Source organism: Triticum aestivum, chromosome 1A (genome assembly GCF_018294505.1).
Source record: "Triticum aestivum cultivar Chinese Spring chromosome 1A, IWGSC CS RefSeq v2.1, whole genome shotgun sequence".
NCBI lineage: Eukaryota > Viridiplantae > Streptophyta > Magnoliopsida > Poales > Poaceae > Triticum > Triticum aestivum.
The window spans coordinates 2,686,079-2,696,426 of NC_057794.1; the positions used below are offsets into that span (position 1 = coordinate 2,686,079).

The 10,348-nt window shown below is 48.1% G+C and overlaps 1 protein-coding gene across 1 annotated transcript in view; it reads left to right on the forward strand.

Moving 5' to 3' along the window:
* Positions 1 to 7,454, forward strand: part of LOC123071326 (protein ROOT HAIR DEFECTIVE 3-like) — a 61,251-nt gene extending 53,797 nt beyond the window's left edge. The window contains exons 21-25 of the mRNA XM_044494869.1: positions 1,326 to 1,389; positions 2,444 to 2,549; positions 2,627 to 2,714; positions 3,092 to 3,187; positions 7,200 to 7,454. Of these exons, the coding sequence (XP_044350804.1) occupies positions 1,326 to 1,389; positions 2,444 to 2,549; positions 2,627 to 2,714; positions 3,092 to 3,187; positions 7,200 to 7,454 (609 nt within the window). The remainder of the gene's footprint in view (positions 1 to 1,325; positions 1,390 to 2,443; positions 2,550 to 2,626; positions 2,715 to 3,091; positions 3,188 to 7,199) is intronic.
* Positions 7,455 to 10,348: the final 2,894 nt, after the last annotated feature.

Genomic DNA, 10,348 nt, shown 5'->3' on the forward strand with positions numbered 1-10,348 from the left:
TATTATTTCACCGTCATGAACCTGACAGCAAATGATGACTGTCGGCAAAGATTATGATTGACAAACGGCAAATATGACTAATGGCAAATACATATTTTGCCGTTTGTAAAAAAACTGATGACGCCAAAGACATATTTTGCCGTCTGTCAAAAAAATGATGACAACAAAGACATATTTTGCCGTCTGTAAAAAATGATGACAACAAAAGATATTTTGCCGTCTGTAAAAACACCGCAGACGGCAGAACAAGAAACACACCTCGCGGATCGATCTCTCGGATCAATGAGGTGGCAGGATCTTAGACGCACATCTCACCCACTCGAACTGTCGGACGCATGCCCCAAGCCACCCATTGACCCGCGCGCGCCCCCATGACTGCATCCGTCCCCACCCGACTGAACCAGTCGCTGCCCCCCACCCCACCCCGATCTTCTTTCTCCTTATCCCCCGCGCGAGCTCCCTCTCTCTCTCTTTCTCTCTCTCGAACGCATCTAGCGTCTTCCTCTCTCTGCGCCCCATCTCGCTTCGCCCCCAGTGCGGGCGGCCCCGCTCCCCAACGCTGGTGCACCCCCTGCACGGCATCTCCGCAAGCCTCCGGCGGCCCAGCCCCCCACCGCTGCTCCACCAACCGGTGGCCGCCCGCGTCCCTGTCCCCATGGCGCCGCTGGCCTGGGCGCTCCCCCACCGCCCCGAGCAGCCGCACGCGGGCAACCAGGGCACCGCCGGCGGTCCCCCGTCGCCCCGAGCCGCCGCACAGGGCTGGCCCTACTCCCCAGCGCCACTGGCCCCCACCCCTTCCCCCTGTTCGCGCCGGCCCTTGTCGACCCGAGAAGCCGCCGGCGTCCGCAGCTCGACGCTCGGGTTCACGCGCCGCTTGTCGTTGACCACCAGCAGGCGCCCGCCTCCGCCTCTGTTGCTCTCATGCGCCACCACCTTCCCGTGCCGCGGGATTCCGCCTCCTCTGTTCTCCTTGTCGGCGGCGGGGCTTGGCATCGATGGAGTTGGCGGGGTCCAATGGATCTAGCCCCCAGACGAGGTTGGCGAGCTCCGGTGTGGCGGCGGACGACTTGAGCTCCTCAGGCATTGGTGGCGCGTCGGTGTACTCTGGATCGAACTATGTACCCTCGAGTGTAATCCGTTCGTGTGAAGTTTGCTCATCTTGTTACATGAATAGTTATGTATATTGAAGTTATTTCCTTCGTCATAGATTCTTGGAACAATAGTGTGTATGGATATTGCGGTGTTCATCGTCAGTTCGTTCCCCTCTGGACCGATTACATATATTTCTTTATTGAAAAAAATCTTTGCCATTTATGATATTTTAGGTTGACGGCAAAGATGGATTCTGGCTGACGACAAAGGCACTCACGCCATCCGTCAGTCCGGCCGGTCTGTTAAATGCATTTTTTTTTGCCGTCTGACAATTTTCGATGACGGCAAAATCGGTTGACTAACAGCAAATTCTTTCCCGTCTGCCCGATAAAATGCTGACGGCAAAATCCCCCTTTGCCGACTTTGTCTTTGCCGACAAGGTTTGCCTTCAGGGGCCGATTTTGCCGTCATCGAAAATTGCCGTCTGTAATCCTCCCTTTGCCGTCTGTAGGAGCCTGACGGCAAAATGCCTGATTCCCGTAGTGTGAGCTGCCTGAAGTGGCCCATAAGTGAACCGCCATGGGGTCTTTGGCCCGATCCACCTAGTCAGGAGAGGACGTGGTGAGTACCCCCTAGTACAGGACACCGTCTAAGACCTATTGGGGTCTTAGTCATGGTTTTTGGGTTAGGGTCGTGCGGTATTTTCTGCTCCCGTTGCAACACACGTCCAACGCGTTTGTGCTCGTCATGCGTGAGGCCGAGCGGATCGCTCGCATGCAGCAGCCAGGCATTCGTGCGTGCGTGCTTGGCGCAAGCGTGGGCGCTGCGTTGCTGCCAGGGCGACAAAGCCGACTGGGTTGTGTTGTGTTTGTTGCGCAGTGGTTAGTCGAGCAATCAAATAGTACGGTGTGGGCGTACGTCGCCAGTAAACCACGTGTCCTTTGTGCTTCCTCTACGTTTTGTCTGAACAAGAGAGAGCAAGAGTTAGACTAGGGTTAGCACCAACATTGATAAAGCATGCCACGGACGCTGATGTGGTGTCAGTTCGTTGTCTGGAAGCGAAATTAGCGGATCTTTGTGGCAGATATGATGTTCTTCCGAACTTCTGATTCATCTTTTTTCAAATTATATGTTGACATAACTGTCATGGCAAAACAATGGATACCTTGTTTTATCTAGGACATGTTATTTCAGGGGAGACTTACAAGAGCTCTAGCCGAACCAGTCAAGGAGTTTCTACGTTCATCTCGATATAACACCTGGAGAGCTATTAAAACCCTTCTTGTAAGCGAGACAATAGCTGCTGCTGGGGATCTTAAATGTGCTCTTTTACATTTTGAGCCAAATGAAGGTACAATGAAAGAACTGATTTCAAGGCTGGAAAATCATGGAAAGACCGTTGTTGAATCAAAGGCAAAAGAAGAAGCTGCAACTATCTTGATCCGCATGAAAGACAGGTGAGCTGCTCTCCATATCTAACTCAAAAGCAGGTCCTCTCTTGCACGAATACTAAATGGTGGTGCAATATGTGCAGATTCAAGATATTATTCAATGCCGATATGTCAAGAGTATGGAATGGAGAAGTAGAGATACAAGCAATTGTTGAATCTGCCCAGGATGAAGTATGTCAAATTTAATACTGTCTATTTGAGAAGAAAGTGATTTAGGATCTGAGACTTGTTCTTCCTTCTTTCCGTGCAGTGTATGATGATGCTTTGGATAATATCGGCAATTCGGTTAGATGGAGACGATGATACCATTGAAAACTTTCATTCCCTACTACTTGATGCAGGGCCTCGGATGACAGATAAGAGTTACCAATTTGATCCACTGGCCTCCATCTCACGGGAAATGATATATGTGCCATGCGTCATGCTTATATAAATACGATTCTACTGAATCAATGCAGTGGTTTTACTTAGCACCTCCTTTCATCGTAGATTATATTTTTTTTTCTGATTACTTGAACTAGAAATAATCGAATGGATATAATTACCAGGCGGGAACTTTAATCTCCCCTGACAAGTGCAAGTCACTATGGGGCCAATTCATGGTTGAAGTTGATTCTATTGTCACCCCGGCCCGAGATGCTCAGGTATCCTCATTAGCTCCATGGCATCGTTTATTTCTGCAAACAAAAATGAAGGACGGTTGTACTATATGCTAACTATATCCTGTTCCCCTTAAAGGAAGCATATATGCGGAGGGAAGCGATTCAGAATTCATTGTCCATTTATCATATAGGATCCATTTTGATGGATAACATACCTTTTTGATGGCGCGGCCTAATTGTTGGGCCTTCAACAATGCAGAATTGTAGTATATGGCTCTAACGAACTCTTCAATTTGTTTAGCGCCAAGGTTATTGATCTGTGCAACTGTCCATTCGGAACAATCAAACAAACTTTTTTGTCTCCATAACTTATTTATGTAATAATGCCACGGGTATCCATATACCTAAAGTGCAGAAACAATATTTCAAATTCTAGGAAGAGAAATAGATAATTGGGTATGATCTGTATTGTTTCTATGGGAACTAGCAACGTGGCCCTGGGAAATGCAAGTGCAACCCTTTAATTTGTGGGGACTGAGTGCAAAATAAATTTATGGTTTTACTGCATAAAGCAATAGTTTCTGCATCGAACAGATATGATATGCACTACTAGGATCTGGTTTTGCGCCGAGTTCTGAAACTTCACCGAGTTAATTTTATCGGGAATCGGCAAAGTTTGCGCCTGTGAAGTTTGATTCAAAATTGGACAAGACAGTGATAAAAAACTCGGTAGGCTTACGACCACACGCTTGAACTTGGCATCAATTTTATTGCCATTTGCTGTCAACCGGACAGTCAATAAACACACGCTACGTAGTGTTGTCGTACTGGTACGCACACGCCATGACCAGCATGCATGAAGGTTTACCGCCAGTCCGCGATTAGAGTTCACGGGTGGTTTATGACTACCGTTACCAGTCCTCACACAAGGATCCAACTGCCTCACCCATGGGTCCCATCTTGCCTAGTTCCAACGGAAAAGGGCCCGAGAGAAAAAACTCGGCAAAGTCTGGCAGGTGGGCCCTGCTGTCGAACAGCCCGTGGAGCCGTGACGACGTTCTATGTTTGCCTTGTTTCCTCTAATGGAAACTTGGCAAACATTTTCTCTGTTTCATTTTTAAGATCCAAATTCCAGGGGTCACAGCTATGCGGTCTACAAATAACTCGGCAGACATTGATAGGTGGACAAACGCATTCGTCTCTCTATGCCGAGTGCCAAAAATCGGCAAATGAATGACCATTGTGGCCTGAAATGGGGAAAGGGCTCGCGCCAAACGAGAAACCCTCACCCGCAACAGCCGTCATGTCGACGACGAGGTGCCTACGGTGACTTCATAAATTTCAAGATGATATGCCGGCTCTGTCATTCGAAGGTGCTCATAGGGGTAGAGTGTGTGTGTGCGCCTTAATAGAGACGAGTGTATGCTCCTGTATATGAGTGTTTGCATCTATATTGTGTTAAAGAAAAACACCCGTCACCCTCGCTCTCCTCCGACGATGGACCGCCGCCATGCTGCCCCCTCTACTTCTCCTAACTGCAGCGTCGTCGCCGCATCAATCGGGCGGCTAAGTCAGCCGCGGCACGGACAAATACCGCGGCTGTTGAGGACGTCACAGCACCCGCTGTGCAGACGGACGATCGGTTGTCGTAGCCGCGGCCATGGGCTCTGGTACAGTCGCAGCCGTGTACGCAGGCTCCTCCATGGCTGACTATGTGGACGCCGTTGCATCCCCGGCCAAGAGCGGCCGTGGGCACCATGCTCACTGCGCGACGCAGCCAGGGGCACCTTCGCCGCCATCGACGCCAGTCGCCTCAATCCTCCTCGCACCAGCACCCGCGTCCGCATTCATAGGTAGGAGCACGCGAGGTGAACTTCTTCATCGTTTTTTCAGAAATACTAGTTAATTTGTGGAAATTGCAGAAATGTTAGTTAGAAATAAATTGTGTATGTGTTAGATGTAAATTGTGTATCTATTACAATGCCGGTTGTATATCAAACTTAATTGTTTATTTTTCCGAATCACTAGTTAATTTGAAGAAAAATATTTAATGTTAAAATAATTAAGCATATGTATAAATGATACATGCATGATCGTTTATTTGTTAGCAACATTAATTAAAAAAACTAGTGGCAAATGCTAGTTATAGCTAGTTAGTTTCTTAATTAATTATTAGAAAGTTTGCTATAGATATATTTGCAAGTGCTTACTATTGGTGCAAAATATGTAGCCCTGTCCCGATCTAGTCTTGGCCATGGGCTATCCCGTCCTCCTGCGAAGATTCGGGTGTGCTCTCTGCGCACCCCATTACCGACTACGCTTTCAACAACCCTGACGTCGAGAGCATGGAGGGAGGGGGGCTTATCTAGTTAACATAAAAGCGGTTGGGCTCAGGTTGCTAATACGCGCTGGTTGCCGCCCTGGGATATCTGGTTGGAAGTTTTTTTAGAACAAACACGTCGGAGGCGTTTCGACTTTAAATTAATAAAGCCCACAAACAGGCAAAATTCAACAAGTTCAACGTAGAACAACAGAAAGTAAAGCGGCCGCAGCCAAGGTATGTTACATGCCACCGGCCGAAGCCTGCAAGATAAGGGAAATAAGCAGCAGCTCGCAAACGGCCAATCCAAAAGACTGCATCCAGCGGCAAGCTAGTGGCGGGCGCCAATCTGGATCAAACGGGTCCGCTCCATATCCTCCGTCATCCGGTCCGCATCACACCGTTTCCCCAACGGTGTTCATGTCTGAAGGAACAAGTGGCATTTGAAAATAATGTGAGTCGGGTGAGAAGGAAATTTATGCTCAATAGTCATCTTGTTGCGTCTAGTCCAGATGGCCCACAGCAAAGAACCCACGCATCTCCACATCACATGCCCAAAACCGCCCCTATGAGCGACAAGAATAACACGAAGATCCGAAGCCGAGAGCGGGTTCCAATTCTGATCAAAAGCCTCCCTAACCGCACTCCAAGCAAAGTGGGCAAGGTGGCAGTGAAAAAAGATGTGATTGGCATCTTCCTGCTGTCCGCATAGCACGCAAGAGCCGTCGGAAGGCCCGTTCCTAAGAGCGATGTTATTAGAGGACGGCAGGCAGTCACGAAACATTTGCCATAAGAAAATTTTGATCTTCAGGGGGATAGACGCTTTCCATAGCCCCCTAGCTATGTCCAGGGTGGGTCCCTCAGTCAGTTTGTTGTAAAGGGATTGTACAGAAAACTTCCCAAAGCATGAGAGGGCCCAGGAGACCGAGTAGGCCTCAGGGCGGAGAACCACTCCATCCAAAGTAGCAACAAGCCCGTCCCAGCAGGCTCGTTCGTTAGCGAAGAGGGGTCTTTTGAAAGAGACAGCTGGCGGATTGGAACTAGGCGCGTCAGCCACAAGGATATCAACGTTAGTGACTAATTGGTAGGCAGCGAGACGACTCCGCCACAAGGGTTCCGTACCAAACCAATGGTCTAGCCAAAATCGCGTTGAGGTACCGTTGTTGACGCAGAACTTGGCTCCTAACGTGAAGGCTGTCATAACTTTCCGGATCCCATTCCAAAAAGGTGAACCCTTAGCTTTGGAAGTGAGGAAATTCCAATCAGGGAAGTATTTGGCACAGAGAATGTCCGCCCAAAGCCCCTGCTCGTTTTGGGAAAGTTTCCCAATCCACTTGGTGAGGAGCTCGACATTCATGAGTTTGGAATTAAGGAATTAAGGATCCCAAGGCCCCCGAATTTCTTTGGGCGGCAAAGCGCTGCCCATTTGATCAAGTGATACTTCTATTTTATCCCAGTTCCTTCCCGAAAGAACTTGGACCGGTGGGTATCGAGCTTGGCATGAACCCCATCAGCCAGCAAAAACATGCCCATTGTGAACAGAGGGAGGGAAGAGAGGCTGGAATTAGTCAGGATCAGCCTGGCCGCCGAGGAGAGGAACCGGCCGTGCCAAGGGCTAACCCGGTTCGCCACCTTGCCGTACAGGGGTTCCCACTCAAGGATAGAAATGTGTTTATCCGAGATAGGAAGGCCCAAGTACTTAATTGGAAAGCTCCCTAGCTTGCAATTAAGCAGATTGGCGATACGGACAGCGAGGAGAGGGTCCATCCCAATGGCAATCACCTCGCTCTTAAGGAAATTGATCTTAAGGCCAGAAATGATCTCGAACGCGAGGAGAATGAGTTTGATCGAGGCTACACTATGATCGTCAGGCTCAAAGAGCAGCAAGGTGTCGTCCGCATATTGAAGGTGCATGAGACCACCCGCGATAAGGTGTGGAACAACACCGCGGATGTGGCCGCCGTCCTTAGCCTTATGAACCATGGCTGACAGGGCGTCCGCAACAAAGTTGAAGATCAGAGGCAAGGAAGGGTCACCCTACCTGAGAAGTACTCGTTTGTTGCGAAAGAAGTTCCCAACCTCTCCGTTGATCGAGACAGCAGTCTGGCCTCCCGAGACCAGGTGCATGATACGGTGAACAAAGCCTGGCTCGAATCCCTTCCGAATCAGGACCTCGCGAATGAACTCCCAGTTCACGCGGTCGTAGGTGATGAAGCTATGTACCTAGGGTAGGGGCACGGACCTGTCCTAAGAGCCCTGCCCAAGGACATCCTTAGAAGAAGTCATCTTCCAATCGACTTGAAGGTACCCACTCGACGGGTTCAAGACACTCGACCAAGAAGCTACCACTCGACCACGAAGCCAACCACTCGACTGCCAGGAGATCTAAAGTCACTCCGCAGGCAAACGGTCGGTCATTAAATAGTCTTTATGGTCATCATAGCACTTTATTAGGGGCATTACCAGTAACGCCCAACCTTAATGTACCTTAAACCCTGCATTACTGAGGGCAGGAGAGGGCTGGCGAACTCTATATAAGCCACCCCCCTCCTCAGTAGCAAGGGTTCCCACCCCTGTGATTCACACGCCTATAATCCAATCGACCGCCTCCGGGCACCGAGACGTAGGGCCGTTACTTCCTCCGCGAAGGGCCTGAACTCGTACATCTTGGTGTGTTTACAATTTCTCCATAGCTGAGATCTAGCCTCTCCATACATACCCCCCTACATCACTGTCAGAGTTAGAACCACGACAGTAGGCTTTCTCAAAGTCGACCTTAAGAAGCACAGCCGGCTACCCAGTGCGTTTAAGCTCGTGGACAATCTCCTGCAACACTACTGGCCCTTCGAGAATGTTGCGGCCTTTGAGAAAACCGGACTGGCTACGATCGATAACGCGCTGCGCTACCGGGGCAAGTCTGGTCGCATAAGCCTTTGAGCAGATCTTGAAAGACACGTTTATAAGGGTGATGGGACGGTACTTCTTAATAGTGTCGGCCCCTTTAACTTTGGGGATGAGGCTGATGACACCAAAGTTGAGGCGCGAAACGTCTACCGTACCTAACGCAAATCCATTAATAATCTCGTAAAAAACATCTTCAAGCGCAGGCCAGAAACGGAGAAAGAACGCGACCGGCAAGCCATCCGGGCCAGGCGCAGTGTCAATCTTCATTGCTCCCACCGCTTCGTCGATCTCCTCCATGGAGAAGGACAGGGCCAAGAAATTCTGGTTGGAAGTTTGACAGGTAAGCTAAGACAAAATACGAAGTCATACGGTAAGACAGTGACCATGTAATCACCACAATGCATATATAACGACTATATTGACCGTATTCTTGAGTACAGTGATCAAAATGAACTTTCGACACAAGTATAGAGACCATCGATGCATTTTACACTTTTGTGTTCATCTATATCTGTAGATTGTTAAACACCACACATATCGCACCCAACTACCCAAGTATGTTCTGTATGTATGCCCTGTTTCAGCGAGATAACACGGCGCGGGCCTCCTAGTTGGCGACAGATGTGGCCTTCTCGTAGCCACGGCCTCTTTGGCCTTATCGTAGCTCTCCCAACCAAGTTTATTTCTTCGCTCGCACACACCATCATGCACACCACGGTTTTACAGCTCCAGCTCCAGAACCAGCGTATGTGGCTAGAACTAGCAACAAGGGCGCCGTTGTGGCATTCCGAGATGATCTAAATTAATTCCGATTAGGGTGTCTTAAGGACTGCTAGACCCATCTATTTTTATAAGCTTTAACCGGCAGAGCTACATGGGCGGGTAAGGCTTAAGGACGTGGTTTTCATATTATGCAAATAAAAATAATAGTAGTTCTCCCAAAAAAATAAATAATAAATAATATTAGTAGTTCGCTAAGTTGCAAATGCATAGCCATTTCCGCAAAAAAAAAAAGACATGGGCGCCTTTCATCGTCAATTTGCACAAATTGTGCTGAGCTACATTCGTACCAACTGGCTACCCACAGATACCGGCATTCAGGAAGAAATCAGCAATCTCAAGCAACTATTGAGCGTACCTTTTGCTCTCGAAATTATCATTCTAACATGTACAACTAGAAATGGTTACATATTTCAAGATATCCCCCTAAGCATATACAGATGCAGAAAGAAACTAAAAGAGCAGCTCAAATGGATCACCTGCGTAATCAAGAGGAAGGAATATAGTGGATTTGAAGCATGGATCAAATCCTTTAGATAACTTGTAATTTTGCTATTGTATTTGTTGTTTTTGTAATTCTTTGTTTCCCTAGTTTTCTTAGTTCTTTCCTTTTAACTTTTGGACATTCTTCTTTGTACCTTTTTTTAAATCAATAAAAATACGAAGCAGAGTCCTGCTGTTTTCCTCAACAAAAAAGTCATGGGCGGGCCATGACCCTGTTTGGCTCCTTTGCTGCTCCGCCCCTAGCATGCGGTGGCCTTATGTTTGAGTTTAGGGCTTAGGAGAACGGAAGCCACTGTCCCACCTGGTTTAGCTTTTTTTTTCATCTAGCCTGTCAAATTGGTCGCCGTTCTTGGAACTTCGTGAAAGCGAACTTTGCTTCGAGACCTAACGAATAAAATGGGCAAGTTCTCTAAAAATTGCACAACATGGTTCTATGATATCCTTCTCTACTTCAACTTGGAAAGATAATATTCACGAAAGTAATAAATAAATAAACACGATAACTAGATCTGTACCTTGAAAATAAAACTTGGTTGGAGTTGCATATTTCCCATTTAATGATTGTCCTCATTCCACCGCAGCAGAACAAACGCAGAACTGACACGGGCCTATGTTTTAACCTTATCTAGCTACCTATACAAGGTGCTGTTTAAGGCACGAACTATCTTCACGAAACAAATTCTGAAAAGATTAGG